At 39.2% G+C, this 20,741-nt stretch overlaps 1 protein-coding gene across 3 annotated transcripts in view; it reads left to right on the forward strand.

Annotated features, from left to right (window-relative positions):
- The window catches only part of GRIN2A (glutamate ionotropic receptor NMDA type subunit 2A), a 164,599-nt gene that overhangs the window by 96,758 nt on the left and 47,100 nt on the right, over positions 1 to 20,741 (forward strand). For all 3 annotated transcript variants that reach the window (XM_085074881.1, XM_085074880.1, XM_085074882.1), the window contains 5 exons: positions 4,001 to 4,115; positions 12,660 to 12,865; positions 14,273 to 14,441; positions 14,564 to 14,717; positions 19,211 to 19,336. In XM_085074881.1, the coding sequence (XP_084931007.1) occupies positions 4,001 to 4,115; positions 12,660 to 12,865; positions 14,273 to 14,441; positions 14,564 to 14,717; positions 19,211 to 19,336 (770 nt within the window). The remainder of the gene's footprint in view (positions 1 to 4,000; positions 4,116 to 12,659; positions 12,866 to 14,272; positions 14,442 to 14,563; positions 14,718 to 19,210; positions 19,337 to 20,741) is intronic.

The following is a 20,741-nucleotide window of genomic DNA, read 5'->3' on the forward strand; positions in this document are numbered from 1 at the left end:
CCTGTTATTGCAGAGCTGACTGTGGTCCTGAGCCTGACCAGTCCTGGAGGGTCTTGTGGGTCTCAGGTGGGTGGGCAGGAGAGTGCCCATGCTGAGGATGTGAATTGTTGTGAGGATGCTCCTCCCTGGCATCCCAGAGAGAGCACGAGGTCCCCAGGGTGCTGCTGGCTGGCTGCTCCCTGAGCACCATTGCTGCTGGGGCTGCACAGGTGGTGGCATCACATCTGCTTCTGTTTCATGGCTTGCTCTGCTGTGTAGGGCTGCACTTCCATTCTGCTCTCACATCACCCAGAGAAGCTTTTGAAACCAGGGCTTTGTTTGAAAGACAGTGACCTTTATAATTTATGTAATGTTGTATTTTTTCCTTAAAATAATACCCACCACAAAATCCACTAAGCCTTCTTGATTTGCTCTCAAATCCTTGCGTTAGGAGAACACTTGTGTATCTTGCATCTAAATATATATGGTAAACCTCAAAAGAAATGCAATAGCCTGCAAACATGTTTGCTTTCTATAGCATAGAAGTAGAAAATCTCCAAGATTCTGCTCCAGGATTTCAACTGTTTTCACACAGGATAAGAAATCCTTAGGAAACAACTCATGGCCAGAGAAGCCCACCTCTCCTTTAAGGAGTCTGGCCAGAAAGGTGCCTCTGTGTCAGCAAAATTGTATCCAAGCAAATGGTCTTCTGAAAACTGAGCTCTGATCCCTTTGGCAAAGGCTTCACCCATTCCTTAATGGAAATTAGAGTCAATGAAGTTGTGATGTTGTAGTAGTGACAGGGTAAGAAAACCCAACTTTTTCAGTATGTTCTGTCATTCTGGATAAAGTTAGAATTTTGACAGGAATAAATATTGCAGTTTCGGCATTAATCTGAAGCTCTGTGTGAACTGCTTGATCTTTCTGAGTCTTATAAAAATAAAGTTGGAAACCTTGAGAGAAGTTTTTAACCTGGGTTCTTCAAAGGCTTGCTGTAAATACGACAGCAAAAGTGATCTGCTGTGGTGTTTCAGCACTTTTCAGTTTTATTGAGGAAGGTGAAAAGCAAAAAAAGAATTGTATAAATGTTTAAAAGTGTTTTTAAATATATAGTAAAGGTTTGCTTCTTTATAAAGATAAAAATTCTGTTTTGGATTCGGTGTGAGAACACCTTAACTTCTGTCAGAAAAGAAAAGCCATTTTGATACATGTATCACCTGGGGAATCTTGCAAATTTCAGTTTGCAAATGTTAATTAAGACTTCAGTGTCATAATACCATCACAAGGCCTTGTGCTATCATGGCTTTGCAAGGCTGTAGAATTAATGAGGAATGAAAACAGATTAACTACAAATCCAAGGTATGTTGTTAATTGCCCCCTTAAAGTAACGAGTTCAAATAACCAAACACCTCATTTAGTTAAGAACAGGAATATGCATTTCCAAAGCTACTTCAGAGATATATTTTATCCAGTTCAGAAACCAAAGGCCTCTTGCACAGAATTAATCTTGGATAAACTTAAAACTCTATAGGAATAACATAAAATAAATACCATTGCTCACTTCCTAACCAGGAACAGAAAAGCACTAGGTTATTTTTTGTCGGACAAGCAGTTTGGGATCGTGGCCAGTAAAAGCAGAACAGGACTTCTGTCCTTTGCAGAGGAAAAATGACAATTCAAAAGCGAGTGTGGGTTGTAGGCATTGATTTCTGAAGAACACGGACAGCTGATGAATTTTGTACAGAAGAATGTGCTTGGGAAAACAAGCATCTCTTTGAAGTTCTTTTTTGTTGCTGCAATGTGGGAATCTGGGGTAGATCAGAGTGCGTCATTCACAGATACCTTTGTATCCAGATCAGAGAATACAATTTTAAGAGACTTTTCAGATTAGAGAGTTTCTTTAAAAAATAACCCAAACCTTGCAAAATGTGTTTCTTTACTTAATGGCTGGTAAATCCACATGATTTAAAAATATACACTGGGTTCAATTTTTACCTTTAGAGTTGTGGTTCATTTTTTTCTTTTTTTGAACACTTGAGCATCAGCACTGCATCTTGTGATGGCCCTTGATTAGCTTTGAGGAGAGGACATTTGCATATTAATCCCAAACTGTGATGAGTAGTGTTTGAAATCTGGGGTGGTGATCCTATTAAACTCCGTTCAAGAAGATTCAACTCAAGCCAAATCACCATTTTCTTTGTGGCTAAAAACCCAAGTGAGCCCAAAAGCATGATGTAGTAAGGTGTGTGTTTGGGTCCAGCCCTTAGGAGGGGACAGAATGCTTGGATTTCAGCTGGAGTGAAATGAGGTGGGTTCTGCCCAGCCCTGTCAGGTGATGTGTTCATTGTGAAGGATGTTATCTCATGTGTGTGAATTGGGAGGGAGCCGCTGAGAGAAGGTGCAAAAGTGCAAATAAAAGCGTTGCCTGTTTTCACAGCACATCCTTGATTTCCAATTGTGGTCACTTCCCAGGCATTTCATTCCCTGGCTCACAGTGGTTTTCAGCCCTGAGTGAATGTCATGCTGCTTTCTTCCATGTGTGCACAAGGAAATCCTGTGTGGTGCTTTGCTGCCTCTCAAGGTGGCAAACAAGCTTCTTGTTCCCAAGCAAGATCTTTCACTGTTGGATGAAAAATGGAATCTATGGGAAATTAGTTCAACTGAACAGCAAAGTTCTGTCAAGGGGAAAATTTTCACCCTGAAAGTCTGTCATGAACTATGAGTTATTACAATGGCTGAGTTTACAAATTGCTGTCAGACGGGTGCTGAATGATGTTAATATGGCTGTTCAGGGTAGTGCACATTTAATTATTAACTGTTATGATATGATGCCATTATTTCTTCTGGGTCTGTATATGTTTAGTTAGTGTGCTTCTGCTACTGGGATTTTCAGGCAGCTATGTAAATACAAAGCCTTCTCCTTTGAATCAGGAGCTGAGGAATTTTGTCTCTGTCACATTCCTCAGGAGATCATGCTACTACTGCTGCTAAAAAATCCAGCCATAGCAAACAACCAGCTAACCAAAAATCCCAGTCCAAACCCACACAAACATGTAAAAGAGGATCAGTTTCTTGTGGGTAAAACATTACACGTAATGTATGAAGAGTAGTAAATTTCTGCCCTTCAGAACACATCTCCCTGTGGGATGGACATCTGCACTTCTGTCTGCATCAGTCTTGGGCTGAATTTCTTTCAATTAAATACATTGAGAATTCAGAGCAATTCAGTGTGAATAACTTCAGACCACAGATATGGGCTGGGGGGCATATTATCTTCTTCCCAAGATTTTGAATTTCAGTTTTGCCTCTCACCTGTGGGATAGCCTGTCAGGCTCACTCTGACAGTGTGGAGTTTGATTTTTTTTTCCAACAAAATTTTAAAAGTTCTCCTTCTTGTACATTTTATTCTGAGTCCCTCTACTTTTTTTTTTTTTCCCTATTCAAAAATTCAAACACAAATCCTTTTTGTTTTGAAATTACTGGACTGAATAATTTACCAACCCCTCCAAAGTTTTTATATCTGCTTTTGGCATTAGTGGAATTTATCTGTGTGTCACAACACTGTGCATAGCTACAGTGTGGGGAAGGGCTGGTAGGACTGTTGGAGGTCAGAAGAGGGGAGGGCAGACCAGATGCACTTTGCTCTGAGTATTCCTCAGCGACACAGTAGTATAATGTTACCTACAGAGGCGATGTAGATTTGTTTAAAATGCTCCTGAAGAGCTGGGGAGGTTGTGCAAAGTGCCAGGAAGATTATTCATGGAGTGTAGAGGTCATATATAATGTGGAAGCTCTTTAAAATGATGTCTGCATTATAATTCATACATAAACAATATTTTGCTTTGTCTTGAGCCATGAACTGCCTTGAAATGCTCCCCCTGCTGCAAGCACAGGCTTTCCACAGCACTGGCAGGATTTGGTGCATGGATGTAATCAGTGGTTCTGGTGACTGAACTCGCCGCTCATTAACTGCTGGACAGCCCATTAATTTTCCAGTGAACTTTTCCTCCTTGCCTTCCAGGTTTATGATGAACGTGACTTGGGAAGGCAGAGATTTGTCCTTCACAGCCGATGGTTACCAGGCACACCCCAGGCTGGTGGTGATCGTGCTCAACAACGAGCGGGAATGGGAAAAGGTGAGCTCTGCTCTGGCAGGGGATGGGGGAGCTGGGGAAGGATTCATGTCACACATGGCAGTGATTCTGCTAGAGCAGGTTGGGCACAACGCTTCAGAAAAGAGAATTTGACCTCATCCTGAGCATCTCTGGTGGGTTTTAACAGAGACAGCAACAGATTGCTGAAGAAAAGCCATGTGCATTTCAGATTTCTGTGAAACACACCTTGCATTTATAGTTCCTCTTACAGTTTAATAAAATAAAATGGATAACTGAAAAGTGTTCAAAAGCTTGGTCTTCAGCTACTTAAATTTGGATTGATTTTTATATCTTGACAATACCAGTCCTTTCATTTGCTTGATTTTGTAGTTTTTTGACAGATTTTACAGTAAAAGCACACTTAAAAAAAAACCCAACAAACTGTGAAGTTCCTGTTGAATTGGAGGGTAGTCCTGACAACATTTGCCTAAAAAGATCAGAATCTTGGCTAGTCCAGGTAGATAAGTGATCTCCACACACTTCTATATAGATTAGAAAGAAAAATGTCTTAACATCAAGGCTAATCATATATGCAAGTAATAAATGAAAAGGTTTATCACAAGCATCTTTTCTTTAAAATTCCAATCTCAGCTTGAGATTGTTTTGGCTCTGAGTTTTGCAGGCTACCAGTGGCCTTATGTTTTAAAAAATTGTTTTACAAAACTGTAATAAAAGGCTGTAGGAAAACATACATCTGTATCATCCACCAGTTTTATTTTAAATTCATGAAACGTGATTCTGCATTATTTAAATTGCTGCTGAAATTTATGAATTCTTTTTGTTATAGTTTAAAAAACCCATTAAATCAACTTAAAACTTCAGTTTATAAGACTACAAGACTCTTCATGATGATGAATAATAATGACAAAATCAGAATTACTGAAGGACATCTCAATAAATATGCTAGTCATGCAGAAACACAGAGAGTAGTCCTAGATTATGCTGTGTATTTCTTTATGTTCATTTGATGCAAATTTAATTCTCTGGATAAATTTAATCCTCTCCAAATGTGTCAATCTGAATCTTTGGAGGAATCTTTTGCTCACTAACTGTTATGAAAATTTCTTACCCTATTTTAAAATTCTTCAGCAGTCTGCATATCATATATAATGTTCTGGAAAAAATATTATACTGCTTGGGGAATATTATTAGTATGAGGTGCCAAAGGAAGAAAATGCTCAAAGAGGCAGCCAACAATGCTTATGTTAAAATAATTTCATATGATTTTGTACCTTGAAACTTCTCTAAAGAGGCCATTCAAAGGACAAGGAGAGATGGGTTTGATGTTTTTGAAAAATGAGCTAACAGCAAAGAAATACTGGATATATGAACCAACATTATTTCCAAGAAATAACTTGAGCCTGTTATAACCTTGAAGTGACTCCCCAGGCAGAGGATGATGGTTTGGGGCAGGTTTTGCTGTGCCTGCCTGTGGGTGTGGTACAGCAGCAGTGCCCACTCCACCTGCAGTGCTGGGCTGAGGGGCTCTGTAGCCTGATCTTTGCTTTATCCACTTTTCCAGCTGGTAAATCCCTTCCTGCTCATTGTCAGGTTTGAGAGGCTTCTAGGAGGAGCAAGACAAATGGATCTGGTGGTGTGTGGCTCCTGCTTGGAGCCCTGTTGGTGTCAGGCTGGGTGAGGGGTGTGGGCTGGGCAGCCTGGGCACTCTGTCTGCTCCAGCACTGGGCTGAGGGAAGGGAGCCAGCTTTAATTATCAGTTATGGCAGAGGGGAGAAGGGAAAGGTGGCCAAGAACACGCTGTCACCAGCAGACTTACTCCTCTGACCACAGGCTGATCCCTGCCTCTGGGGATGAGGACAAATCAAGTGACTAACCAATTACTCTGGCAAGCTGGCCATAGCTCTGGGCTGGCTCAGAACACCCCACATCCTCTCAGCAGTGTCCCTGTGCACTTCAGCTCCACTGACTTAGAGATGGACAAGGCCCTTCCCTCCCCCCTGCTTTATTTAACAGCTCTCTAGTGTTGTCTCCACGTTCTCTCCAAGTTGCATGTTTTGCCCCATATCTCTTAGCAATTTCTTTCCTCTTGTTCCTTTCTCCTTGAGCTGTTTTGCTCAATTTCAAAACTGTCACAGTTACTCATCTGAGATCTAACATTTGCTGCTCTGAGTTTCCAGACAGGCACATGCTTTTCCTTCCTATTACAGTGTAGCAGTGAGTATCACAGAATGGTTTTATTGAAGTCTTATTAAATATACTCAATCCTATATCGAAAAAAATCAAGTCTTAGGATCTAATTAAATGATTTACTGGTGGAAAAATGAAAATGAAACAGCCTGTTAATCCTTGTAATATAACTAATATGCATACATATTGCAAGTAGCTACTTTATTATTTATGTAGAAAGAGTAATTGTGTTTTACATGAAGATTTTTGTACCTGGTATCCTCTAGAAAAGTCAAGATTTGTTATTAAAACCCATTTTTCTTTGGTTTTTAATCTGCTTTTATTCAAATACAATTTTTCTTTGGTTTCAGAATTGGTATACTTCACTCAAAGCTTGAGGTTATAGAAAAGCCATTCAACTGTAGTTGAAGAGCATATATCTGATCCCTTGGAAAATAAGTTATTTTTCCTTTACAAGTGACTCAGTAGTGAACTTTGAGGTGGTAACGTCACATGTAAATGGGATTGACTGAGGGATTTGTCCCATCTCAGATGCTGAAAAAAGCTGTTTGGATGATAATAGTTTGAAGACTGAAAATCACTTTTTGGGCATGTTTCGCAGGCATCCAGCAAGATATTTTGACAGATCCTAAAGCAGCTACTCAAACTTCTGACACCAACATTCATATTCTTGCTGCTGATCTTGACAGGCAAAGGGGATGCTGTTCTCAGGCAAGAGATTTTTAAGAAGACAAGCTTAATGTGCTTGTTAAAGTGAAACTGGATAAATTTACCAGAGTTAACAGGGTTGCCCAAATATCACCAAAGCGCTGCAGGATCACTGTGCTAGTGCTCAGAAACCCTCAGAGGTGCAGCAGCCCTGGCTGCAGCTCCCCTGTGAATGTTACCTCAGAGAGGAGACCTGGGTGTCTCACCTGGCCCAGTAACTTCCCTGAGCTGCCAACTTCACAGGCTGCTAGTCTGCCTTTGGTTTTTTTTGGTTTTTTTTTAATTTTCTTTTTAATTTTCTCATTTTTAATAATGTATTTTTTAAATATGGAAATAAAACCAATCAATCCAATATTAAAATCACATCCTGGAGTATGATTAGCAGTGGCAAAAGCAGGAAGTTTAATTAGCAGTACATATCACATATTTTAAGTAAGGTGGGGAGGACTGTACTTAAAGATGAGTTCCAGGGAAAAACAATTTTACTGGTGCTTCCAGGTAGACACAGATAAAATTACTATTTTAGCTGTATTCTGGGTGAATTTGTGTATCACGTAGCACAATTGCTAATTAAACACCACTGCAAAACCATTACTTACATCCAGGTTAATTCTAAACAGAGCCTGTCATCTTTAACTTTCTGCTAATGCAGGATTTAATGCAGAACTTGATTTTGCTCTGATCAAGTAGCATATGCCAGATTTACAAGCTCTGTGTGGGGTTGTACACATTTGTATCTAAGTAGGAAGGAGTGGGCAGAGGGTGCGTGATTCCTGCCTGGAATAAATGAACCAAGGTCTTCACAGAGAGCTCCATCTGGCTACCAACATCCACCGTCACGTAGCCCAGAAAAGACAGCTCCTGTGGCTGACTGTGGAGCTGACTTCACTGGGCAGGAGCTGCGAAACCTAAGGCTCGGGCAGCTTTCTGAGAGCTTTTTGTGAGAGTGCTGTGGGGATAAAATATCACAGAGGTGCTAGAGGGTAATTTCTTGTGAAATCTTGATTAATTTGAGCTAGGGTCGTGATGGCTGAGGGATCCTCATGTCTCATGATAGACATTCCCTGACACTTATGAGGAAATGCAGATATTTTAACTAGAACAGATGAAATTGCCTGAGCTAATAATCTATTTGCTGGGGTATCTTTTGTCAGTAGCTCAGTGTTGTAACGCGATATATTCTCTTTGCCCATGGCAGAAGCAGCAGCGTGCTCTTTAACATCTGTTGGGTTGTCATTCCCTGTGTTCCATCCTTGTTGTTTTGTGTATTTAGTCTTCCTAAATATGCCTATCCTGACACTTACTGTCGGCTGAAAATTGCATGTTGTTTCTGTATCAGTGAGCTTTTGCTTAGCCTAAAGGCCTTTCCTTTGACCTTTACTGTGCTGAATTGTTTGAATTGCATCCATTATTATGCGGCATCTCTTAAGTCATGTATTCCCCACGAGGATGGGAAGATTCCCACCTCTTTGCTGCTGTAAAGGAATCAGAGCTCCCATGAAAAGGTTTATTCCTGTTCTTTACACCTGTATATTAGAGAACAGGAAGACTTTCAGGGCAACTCTCCCTCTCTGGAGGTAAAGGTATGTCTATCTGGGCATTTCTGGAGAGTTATGAGGTCTTCACTGAGTGCAGAGGTGACAAAAAGTCTTCCCCCACTGGGAAGTGGAGGAAGGAGCTGTCAATTTGTTTAACTAATGACATAATCAACTCATATAATGGCTTCTCTGGCATGAGTCTGAACTGTGGCACTGCACAGAGTTATCTGGGACACTCCCCAGAACCAAACTATACCAACCACTGAGGATTTGGTGAGTGCTAATTAATAATTCCGTATTGAAAAATGAGGCTGCAGGAGGTGGCAGTTTTTCTCTCTCCTCCTGTTTGTTTATAATCCCTCTGGGTCCTGTGTTTTCCTTGGAGCCCTGCTGGTCACAGGACTGGTGCGTCCTGATGGCATCAGCAGCAGCCATGAGGGATGCTCATTTGCATTCCCCATATGAGATTTTTGCAGCAAATTTTGAAAACTCCAAAGTCTCTTAAATAGATGTCTTCAAACCATGCAGAACTGTAAAACAGTTATTAATAAGACATGGAACTGCTCGCACCATATTTTGTCATTGAAATTTAGAGTGCCATTGTGAAATACAGACCTTCAGAAACATGAAGTGACACGAAGGTTTGCTGCAGAAGGTGTACAGCAGATGCTGTGTCTGGAGGAAGAGTTTTGCTCTTGTGCTTTGTTCTGCAGCTGTTATTGCTAACCTGACAAACTCTATTTTAGCTTTTTAGTTATTGACTTAAAGCTTGCCAGAGTAGCTCTTCTTTTTAAGTGGAAAAGGGTAATGAAAATTGGTAGTAAATAGTTTTTCAATAAAGCAAGATGGGTTAGATTTTGCATTTACTCAGCACTATTTTCTTAACTGGGACAGCTCAAAAAATATGTTTTGCAGTATGTGTGTGTTTAATGTAAAAGGAACATCCCTGCAAATATTTCTCCTTTCAAGGGCTTGGCTGGGTAGTCCTGGGAGTGCATTTAGTATCCATGTTGTCATGTAACATTTTTTCTTACAAAGGGATGATGAGTGTGTGCTGTGTGCAGTTCCATCTGCTGGGAGGAGGGTGACAGGACCAAGGTATTTGTTTGTTTTTGGTGAGAAATGCCAGTGTGACAGACTCTCTCCTCGAGCCAACATTGGCACACAAGGAAGCTCTGCTCAGGATCTGGCCTTGCTCTTCTTCTCTGGTTCGATGGCCTCTGTGAGGGTGTGTGAACAGGATTATGTCAATCATCCTTACCTTGTTTAGAGACTTCAGGATGCAGCAGGAAGGGCACTCTGAGGTACAGCAATATGTAACTGGGCAGGTGTCTGTCTGCCTTTGGCTGCCACACAGAAACACACCAAATTGTTCATTATTGCTCTCCTTGGCTGCAGTCTTCTGAAGATAACAAGGCCTGGATGAGGTGGTCAAAGCTCATGTGCCAGTCAGATGGAAGGTGCTTTAGGCAATGGTGGATGAGATGAGCACCCTGTGATTGCTAAGTCAGCCTGACTTCAAACAAGCTCTTCCATGCTCTCAGCTATTTTCCCCTTTTCTTCCTGCATTCTGTAGAGATTAAACCAAAGGGGATATTCCAGACTGCAGGTAAAGTGGGAGAAAATAGGAAAGAATGTGCAAGTTCAAAACAAATGCAATGGTTATATGTACCTTTGCATGTCTGTGCTTGAAGATGAGTTCTGCACCTGCAATAGTGAATTAAGTGCTTGATTCACTATTGAAACTGTATTTTTAATCTAATTTCTATTCTTTTAGCCGTAGAAAAGGATTTGTATGGTTTGGGACATGATCCATCCCAAAAATGTTTCTATTGCCCTTTTTTCAAGTAAGGGACACCTTCTGTATTTCTGTGGTATCAAGGCCATATTATTATCAGTATAACTAGGAATGACAGACATTTTTCTAAGTCTCTGGCTATTTTATGGCATTTCTATACAGTGCAGTAAATGTATATGCATGCACTTTTGGACAGCTCTGTAATGGAGTATGTCTGCATTTTTAGCATGTTACTCTCAGCTTGAATTTTCTTTTAAAAAATGTTTGGTTTACAAATACATACTCCTGTATTTATTACTTCAACACAGCAGTTTTATAAATGCAACTCTAAAAAGAAATTAGCATTTGCCCAGATCCAGGTGTTTAAAGCTGTGTCTGGTTATATCCTCCTCAGAACAGTAAAACAGGGTTGCTCCCATTGAAGCAGAAAGAATATCAGGGTTCTTTCTATTAAGAGCACCAAAGCAGTAGCTGTGGTTTTGTTAGGACCAGGTAAATCATTGGGGTGATTCCAGTTGGTCCCTGTGACAGGGCTGCAGATGCTGAGGGTGGCTGGCAGAGGGATATGCCTTGGGATCAGGATCAGCCTCTGAGCATCCTGGTTTGGGAAGGCAGGGCTGCCACCGCTGCACTCCTGACCATGCAAATACCATCACGTTTCCTTGATGCTTGGAATAGACAGACAGTCAGGCACATTTTCCACTCTGAAATGCACCGTATTCCTTGGCACATTTGCTGTTTGTCTGAGGTCCTGCTCTGGCTGGAATTCTCCCCATTCCAGATGGCCAGTTCTGTGTTGTACTCAGAGCTGTGACGACACCGCATAAGCTCACGTAAACCAACACTGCTGTCACTACCGTGGCACATCATAACCTGACAATTAAACTCTTTTATTTATAGAAACAATAGATTGTTTCCCTGTGTCTGAAATAGATTTTCTCCTAAAGGCTTCATCCATTGTGTTTTGGTTAAATTTCCTACACAGTAGTCATAGGTACAATTCCCATTGATTTAAAGTGAGAATTCCTACTTCCCTTGAGATATTTTGCATTTCCTAATTTAAGTGTGTAGAGATTTGGCATTTCTGCCTCCTACATTAAAGTTCAGTTAAACATCTTGACTTACAAACAGGAGGGAAAAGAAACTGCAAAGGTCATGTGCTTATATGCTTCCCTAAATAGAAATGGATATAAATCATGTTCTTTGGGAATTTTGGGATTAACTTTCAAGTCATTAGAAGACAGAATGTAGGTGACAATTTTTTAATTTTTTAAAGGTCTAAGTCTCTTATTGTGCTGTTAATTCCCACCATTTTCCTTGCAAAAGAAATATTTTAACAGTCATATGATTATGTTGTCATTTGTTTAGCTTAAGCAACTCAAGGATTATTAAAATGCATTAGGTTATAAATTATGTGGATTGCTAGCTCATTTATATTATCTGTCATCAGATAAAACACGTAATTAGATTTGTGGATAGAAAGTAGTTAAACAATCTTAAGAAGAAAACACTAGACTCAAAAATATTTAAATCATAAACCTCCTTCGGGTGATCTGGAAATGGAAAGAAATGTGGGTTAATTTAGAAGGGATAGTTTATAATAGTAAATAAGCTGGCAATTTTCATGTGCAGTGGGGTTTGCTTTCTTAAACACACCCAACAGTTGGCATTACTGAAGCAGAATGAAACAGTTATTTCTAATAACTATTTTTAATAGAACTTTTCACTAAAATGTGGTTTGGCCTGGCTCTGATGGAACCCTGGGTAAAGACCTTCACAGTGGCTTTTCAATGTGTAAGAACAGAAGAGTCTTCTTTTTTTGGGAAGATACAGAAATGACATTATGATATTTTGGTTATTGGTCAGATGTGTAGGTGTGAGTGTGGATTAGGGTTTTTGTTTGGGGTTGATGGGGTTTGGTTGATTTTTGGTTTGAGCAGGTCGTGGGTTGGATTTTTTGATAATTTTTTATTACTTCAAAGGGGTCCTAATTACAAATAGAGTATCTGGTTTCTGTTTTGTCTTTAATAAAAATGATAAATGTTAAATTTCAGTGCACCTATGGCCAGGTGATAGTGTTAACTGTTGACATCTAGTCTGTATAAAACAGTTCTCTATTAAAATAACCTTACCTTATTTGTCTGTACCACTGTGCATTTTCTAATTTCATGCAGTTACTAATGAATTTTAAAGTAATTTTAACAACAAAACTCGCAAACAACTTTCCTGGCCACGTAATTCCCTGTCCCTGTATCCCAGCCCGTTCAGTATGGGATCCCCTTTGTCAAACAGCAGCAAGCAGCTCTCAGCAGCCTGTGGCTCTTGGCCTTTCAGGTGGGGAAGTGGGAGAACAACTCCCTGAGCCTGAAGTACTCGGTGTGGCCAAGGTACAGCTCCTTCGCCGACAGCGACCCCGACGACAACCACCTGAGCATCGTCACCCTGGAGGAGGCTCCCTTTGTCATTGTTGAGGATGTGGATCCTCTGATGGAAAGCTGCCAAAAAAACACCGTGCCATGCCGGAAATTTGTCAAACTGAAGTGAGTAAATATGCACCATTCCCTTCTTTTTTCCTGTCTGCAAAGTATGTTCCCCTATTTTCTCATTAATGATTTTCTTTCCCTCTTTTGCAGTATAATTTTTTCCTGATACTTTGCTGTTCTTTTTCTCTTGCTTCCTGTCTTTGGTATTCCTTCAGTATTTTGTGTCCTCTTTCCCTTTCCCACATGGTATGCTCTTGTTTGCACATCCTCCTTTTTAAAAAGTTGAAAGGTTCTGGTTATACACATGTAAGTCACATTGAATTAATAACAAGATTGTAAGTTTATAGTAAATTCAAAGTCAACGAGAATTAGCCCTTTTCAGTAACATGAAAGAAGATTGTGTTTTAGTGAGTCCTCTTTGAATTGTTTCCAGTTGTGTTGAGATACGCCTGTTTTCATTAGCTTGTAACAATTTGAAAATGTCTCCTAATGAAACTGTAGTTTATGCTGAAATTTGGAATAGAATAAACTACTCCAGCATAAAATAGCAGTGTGACTTACCATCAAGAGAAAAGTCCCCTTCTTTTATTGCTCCATAGCTTTGGAGCAGTCATTAGAAATCAGTGGCAAAGTTTTCACTGCATGTTTGTCAGTGGTGTTTCACCTGCTCTGTGCTTTGATCTGTGTATTTATAAACTGAATGTAATAACAGCAGGATTTTACTGAGCAGGTGTTAGGGAATATGATGCATGTTTCTGAAGATTTCCAGAGACTGCTAAATGGCTGTGTACATGCTTCCTAAAGTCCAGAGAAATTTTTTTTTTTTTTACATAATTGTACTTAGTTAAGTTCTAAATTCTTTCAAAGGCTGTAAAAGGCTTGCCTTGCCTTCTGAAGATGCTTATACTAAAAAGTTCTAGAGGTCACAAAGTGAACATTTCAGAAAAAAGGTGAAGAGAAAACTTGCTCCCTTGCACTTAAAGGCAGCCTGAAATTCACCTTCTCCAAGTGCAGGGAAAGGTGCACTTTGAGACGATGCATCCATTTCCAGCACTGGAGCTGCTGTGCCTTTTTATAGCTTACATGTTCTTTAATTACTAAGTGGCATGTAGTCTGATGTCTTGAGAGTAAAAGTAATAAAAGTTTAATGTAATCCTAAGAGAGAGATTAGTAAGAGCAGGCTGTCTTGATGGAGCCGTGCAGTGCGTTAGGCTGGATCCTGGAGCAGAAAGATGTCATGTGAGGTAACATTATCTCTGTGTCTCATCAAGCAACTCTGTTATGATTAGTAGGAGCTGAAAACACCATATAGCTATAAAAGCATCCTGTGGGTTATTTTTCCATTGATTCAGAAAAACATGGTCACTCACAAGTATGGCAAAATGTTGTTTCATGGTCTCTTGCTGTTGTGCTGCTTCTGTTTTTCCCAGCAGGAATACTTATGTGTGTTTTCTCTGTTGACAGCAACAAAACTAATGAGGGAACTAACGTAAAGAAGTGCTGCAAAGGATTCTGCATTGATATCTTGAAGAAGTTGTCTAAAACTGTCAAGTTCACATATGACCTGTACCTGGTGACGAATGGGAAACACGGCAAGAAAGTCAATAACGTGTGGAATGGAATGATTGGTGAAGTAAGTTCTGTTAGATAGACGAGCTCTTGAGTAAGAGCTCAGCGATGTCTGGTTTAGCTCTGTGGGAGGAATGAGGTGTTCCCTGCTGAGTGACAGTGGTGCTGTTTCTCCCTGTGGCTCAGGTGGTGTATCACCGGGCAGTGATGGCTGTGGGCTCTCTCACCATCAATGAGGAGCGCTCGGAAGTCGTGGACTTTTCGGTGCCATTCGTTGAGACTGGGATCAGTGTCATGGTGTCACGGAGCAACGGCACAGTTTCGCCATCTGCTTTCCTAGGTACGACTCTCCAACCCATCCACATGATCTAAGTGCATTTCTGTCGAGTTTGGTAGATTTAGTTTGTTAAGATATGTAGTACATTAACACATTTCTGTTAAGTTTTGCATTTTGCATTAGGAAGGTTGTACTGTGTTGATGTGCTGATTAACATGATTGTTAACACATGGAGATAGTGCTGTTGGTTTCAGGTGTTGTGAGTGAAAACCAGTGATAGTGGTTTCTATAGGAAAAAGAGTCCCCTAAAATCTTCAGCTAGGAAAATTGCATCCTCAACCCTGCTCCTTTACAAACTAATGTATGCCTGTTTAGCCCCTTATAATTGGTTTAAAAGCTTTTTAATATTCACAAAATAATTGAAAAAGTCATTATAGAGTTGAAGAGCAACTTCCTTATCTTTAGATGTAATTGAAAGCTAATTTGATAACAGTTACCTCTGGCTTTTGAACACCACACTGCTGCTCTGGAGAGCTGAGTGTTTTTTCCATTGATGCTGTTGAGCAAGGGAGATACAGCAAAGAAATGAAAGCCTGGGCAGAGAGGAGGTGAGATATAAAGAAATGAAGACTCTGGGCTTCTTTCCTTGCATGATTCCTCTTTCAGTTGTGCATTTTTCCCTTTAATTATTTCCCTCTCCTCTTTTAGTATTTACAGTTTCCTTTAGTATTTGGCCTGAATTTACCTGAAGCTGAAAAGAGAATGAACCATGAGGTGGTTCAAAATTGTCCAGAATGCTGTTATGTTCTTCATAATGTATTTGGGCCTACTGTTTTTAAATATCTCTTGTACAGGAATATAGTGCTATTGACACTAAAATCATTAAATGGAAAAATAAAAAATCAGGATGTTACAAATATTTTAGGGCACAGTTCAGAATGTTCAAGTCTGTTGGGTCAGCAGTGAGGCCAGCTCTAAATTGCTAAGTGGAAGTTCTGCACTCCGCGCTGAAATTGCTTATAGACATTGAAGAGCAGAGAGGTGTGTAGCATCAGATACAATCAGGCAAATAATTGAATTTTCTTACACAAGAATCGTCATTTAACCACGGAACTTATTTCTCATATCTGTTCCATAAAGCACATTACAGAGGTGATGCAAGTAAATATAAAACAGTGAGTAATCAAATAATTTCCCAAATGTGGTGATACCTAAGCAGATTTTGTTGATGTTTGATATGAAAGTGTTTTAAGTGAAATTGCAAGAAATTGTAATGAAAATACTCAGAGAGTATCTTTTCATTTCTTTGAGTCATTGAGTTGTAAAGTTCATTTTTTAAATTACAGTTGCAGCGTGTTGAAATGCCCATTTGAGATAAGTATTAAAGTGCAAGTGCAGTTGATTTTTTACTTATCTCTTAAAAACCTGTTTATGGCTACCATCACAAGAGAAGCTGCTTTTGCATTTTTCACAGCAACAGAGTTATTAGATTTCTAAAATGCATTTGATGTTACTGGTTTAGTTGGATGTGCATATAATTCCAAAGAAACAAAAATAACCCCTTCATATAAAGCTCTCTAAAATAGCTCCAGTTTTGAAGAAATCTGATTTACTGCACCAATAAATCAAGTCTGTGCTCTCAGAAGTATGCTCTGGTTTTTTTTCAGGCATAGATGAAGCTGCCAGTTTGCTGGAATTGACTGTGTATTTTGATGAGGTGTGCGTAGTAGTAAAATGTTTTGCCTTGCAAAATACTATCAGGCAGATAACTGAATTTATTCACAGACTGATTTTGTTTCAATTAAGTGAATGTCTGAGAATAGAGTCATCTTACGTAATTCCTCCAAAAGATTTTTTAAAAAATCAGTCAAATACAAGGTTATTTTTAAAGAATAGCACTTGATTTCAGTTTGTGAAATATCTGGGTTTGTGAATTGTTTCTGTGAATGTAGACAAGTACAGGATTTTGTGTGACTAGGTTTTTCCAGTCAGATGTTGTGTCCAATAGCTACGATAACTGATGGGCTGTGACAGCCTCTGCCTCGTTATCTGCCGTGCTCTGATTCTGATGTGAGTGTCTCCTTCAAATGAGAATTTTATCCACACTAAAACATTTTCACATTGTACTAGAAATAATATAAACTAGAACCAGAAATAATTTTTTAATGATTCTGTGGAGTTTTGGTTCAACTTCATTTAAAAAAACAAACAAGAAAAGAGAAACCGCAAATCTCCATTTCTGTATTTTTCAGAGGGAAAGAGTTCCTAGGTGAGGTCAATTTTCTTTTCTGGAAGCATTGATGGAATAGAAAATCTTTGCCCCTCTTTATTTAATGTATTCTTTAAGTACTGGTTTTAGTGGTGGGAGGTGAGACTCAAAGACATCTTTTTCCTTGCTTGATGTTCTCCATTGTCAGTCATTTGAAATGTACACTGACAAGTCATATATTAGTATTTTTCTGCCATATTACAGCTTTAGTGAAAAATTCTTTTAAAACCTGCTGCTTGCCTGAGGGAAGTTCTCTTTCTGTCCTTTGAGAATCAAAGAGCAGTGCTGAATGTGTAATTGGATCTCTGATATGACAGGAAGATCGACTTTGTTATTCAGTTGATTTTGTACTTGTTCAATCTTACTGCTTGCTATTCCAAATAGCTTTTTGTTTTCCTATTGCTTCTATTAATTCTCCACCTCATTACCAGACTCCTTAAATTATTAAAGAGAATTCTGCTTAAACTCTTGTTTATAGCTCACTTTTGTACATTGGCTTGTTTTGCCCTTTGCCTTATTTAGACTTTGACAAATTACCAATGCTGTTTCTACACTGTTGCTTTTGATAAGGGTTTTATCAGCCTTGCTTTCTTCTGTGAGAATGCTGTCAACATTTTGTGGTAGTTCTACATGAATTCCAATTTAATCCAGTTAATAAGTGAATTCAGAAAATATTTTTTAGACTGTATTTGGCTGCATAATGTCCTTTCCCTGGGTGCATCTACACAGATCTTTCTCTGCCTTTTACAAATTCTGTTATTTTCCTAACTTACTATTCTCTCCCAAACAAATAATTATAGTACTTGAAGAACTTCATACCCTGTCTTAAAAAGAAGATAATCAATTGAAAAAAATACTGCTCCTTTGCAGAAGGAAAACAGTTTGGTTTAAAATGTCCCTGCTTTGCCTTTTTAGTTGCTATCCAAAATCATCAGTGGGGCTATTTGTTATTTGGTCTTGTCTTAGTTCCAAAAGAAATCATAGCAAAGACAAAAGATCTCATGAGTTTTCTATGCTTGGGCAGAAATGATTACATTTCATTCTAATTCTGAGTGAATCATCTGAACTTGGGCAAGGCTCAGATTGGGCTGTCTGGCTCAGCACACCTCAGCTCTCTGTCACAGTCCTTTCCTGCAGCGAGGGAGGAATTTTCGGTGATTCTAATCTTAAATTCAAAGAGTGAAGAAGCTACAAGAGAGGAACTTCTTGGGCTTTCAGAAATAGGCAAAGCATTTGAACACACGAATCTTTTGTATTTTCTAGTGTGTCTTGATTCTGTCCTAATTAGAAACAGTATACTAAGATTTGTTTTCTCCCACTTCAGAGCACACTCACACTTGCTTTAATTGCACGAGTTAGGATGTAAAATGCCCCAAGTAAGTTGGCCTGATAAAGAGATATTACTTTGCTGTGCAAGTCTTTCTTAGAGATATCCCTGAACCATGGCAGCTACTACCACAGGGACTCCTGAAATGACAGAGAATTTGTGATCAGGAAAGATGATATTGGATATTGATATCCAGGCCTTTCAAGAAGCTGGTGCTTAGTCTGGTATTTGAAACTGCTTTTAGTTTTATGTTCCAACCTACTTCTTTTACTTTAATTATGGTTCTTCTGTCTTTCAAACTGATAACCAATTTTCCATAAACCCTTTTGATTTCAGTAATTTGCTCCCAGATGAGAATGAGACATTCAAAAGGATTTGTTTGCAATTGATAAAAACATCATCTTCATTGCAGGTAGATGAAAGTGAACACAGAGAGAAAAGGATCCCGAAACAAAAGTGTTTAGTTTGAATGCAAGAATTTATCTTTCCTCCTCTAACACTTTTTTGTTGGATAGAAAATGAGAGAGAAGTCTACTTCACTGAATTACCAAATGTACTAAACATATGCTTAATTGCTTTTGCTTTGCAAAAACACAGTCATAGTGGTTGGACCATTCTGTTGATAAATGTGTATAACAGAGGATGAATAGAAATAGCAACCTGATTGTGGACTGAATAAGCAGCGAGTCAGACCAATTATGTGCCACTCAGTGTCAAAGAAAAGTGTGCAGCCTTTTGCTTTTAATTGCAACTTACATTTAAGCTTTTGACTTTATGGATTTTGTGTATATATACTGACAGCAGTTCATTATATATTGCCACTCGGTTATTTGCTAGCATTTTTGTTGGAGACAGCTAAGGTAGAGGAAGCTGCTGGGTTTGCCTAGGCGAGGACATTAGAATTCTTGTGCTGTGACTGGTTTAATGAACTGTGTTTCTGTTTCTCCTGTTTTGCTGCAGAGCCTTTTAGTGCTTCTGTCTGGGTGATGATGTTTGTGATGCTTCTCATTGTGTCCGCCATGGCTGTCTTTATATTTGAGTACTTTAGTCCTGTAGGATACAACAGGAACTTAGCACAAGGGAGAGGTAAGATTTGCATTTTACACAATCCTATGGTTATAAAAAATCATGTATTTCCCATCCCTGGCCCTCCATCTTTTAAATTAAACATAACATAGGAATAAATAAGTGAAATTAGCTATTAAGCTGTTTATATTCTTCATTTAAAGTATGATTTCTTGAAGGCATATATGCTCATGTTTGTGTTCCAATTTGACAGAATAAAGACATAAAGAAGGGTGAGTGATATCAGAGAGAGTTTTATTCAGGCAGTGTTTGATTAGTACATGGCAGCAGCTGTAAAGTGTCAGCTTAAAAAAGCAGCGAAATATGTTCTACTCCTGACTCTTATGAATTCATGGCCAGTGCAGAGAAAGTTACCTAAAAGCCTGTGGTCGGGTGGGCAATTTGAAAAACAGCAGTCCCACTGTACACAGTTTTGTACAGCCCCTATAAAAAGTGAGATGAACTGTTAGGAAGCCCATGGCAGAAGGGATTGCTCCTTACAGTGCAGCATCCACGGCTATAGAAACTCCATTTCCAAAACAGGCAAGCTCTGTATCAACTCTTTCTCAGTGAAAGCTGCACTTGGACCCAAGAGTGAGAATTCCATGTCTCACAATGCCCTCATCCTCCTATTGCTTAGCTGACATTTGGGAGTGCAGCCTTTTTTAAAATCTCTAAATCATTCTTGCCTTGTTTTGTAACAAGAGATCTTCCAGCTTGGTGAACACAGTTCTGGGCACTATTAAAAGCAAATGATTTCTTCTAGATTATGGCTGGCTTGTTCCCTGAAAAAGTGGATTATTGTAATGCTCAGATGATGTTATCATTTTAATAAGATGGTAAATGTGTAACCTCTGTCTGAAATAAATACTGTGTTAAAAGAGGGGAAATCAAAGGTGAATATAGACACTGGGGGTCCAGGGACTTGGCTGCTCTTTTCTGTGTCCCCCCATGTCCCAGAATTGATTTAGTATACTTACAGCTACAAAGACATGTTATGGCACTAGACCATCCCAACTTAGCTCTAAAGACTTGCCACAAATCCAGCTGCCATTAATTTCAAACCTGGCAAGCTTAAAATAAAGGGGAATCGTCTTTGTTTTTAAATTTTTATTTATCTTTTCTCATTTCCCTGGGCATTTTTTGCAGGACGAAGCTCTGTGGTAATACAATCTCCAGTGGCATAAACAGAAGTTTAGATTGCTCCCTTGGCATATAATTTCTGTAACACTGTTGCTCAGAAAAATACACATTATTCTTATATCAGCTCAGTCCTAAATGTGTCTAGAAGGCAGTTTCATAAACCAAAAGTCATCTCCATTGTGTTTATTTTACTGCCCTCTATTCTCCTAGGGCTGCTGCAGAATAGGAGCATAATCTGAGATGTAGAGCTTGGCTGCTTTGTGAAATATTTGCAATGTACTAG

This window comes from Lichenostomus cassidix, chromosome 14 (genome assembly GCF_008360975.1).
Source record: "Lichenostomus cassidix isolate B80296 chromosome 14, HeHo_3.0, whole genome shotgun sequence".
Lineage (NCBI taxonomy): Eukaryota > Metazoa > Chordata > Aves > Passeriformes > Meliphagidae > Lichenostomus > Lichenostomus cassidix.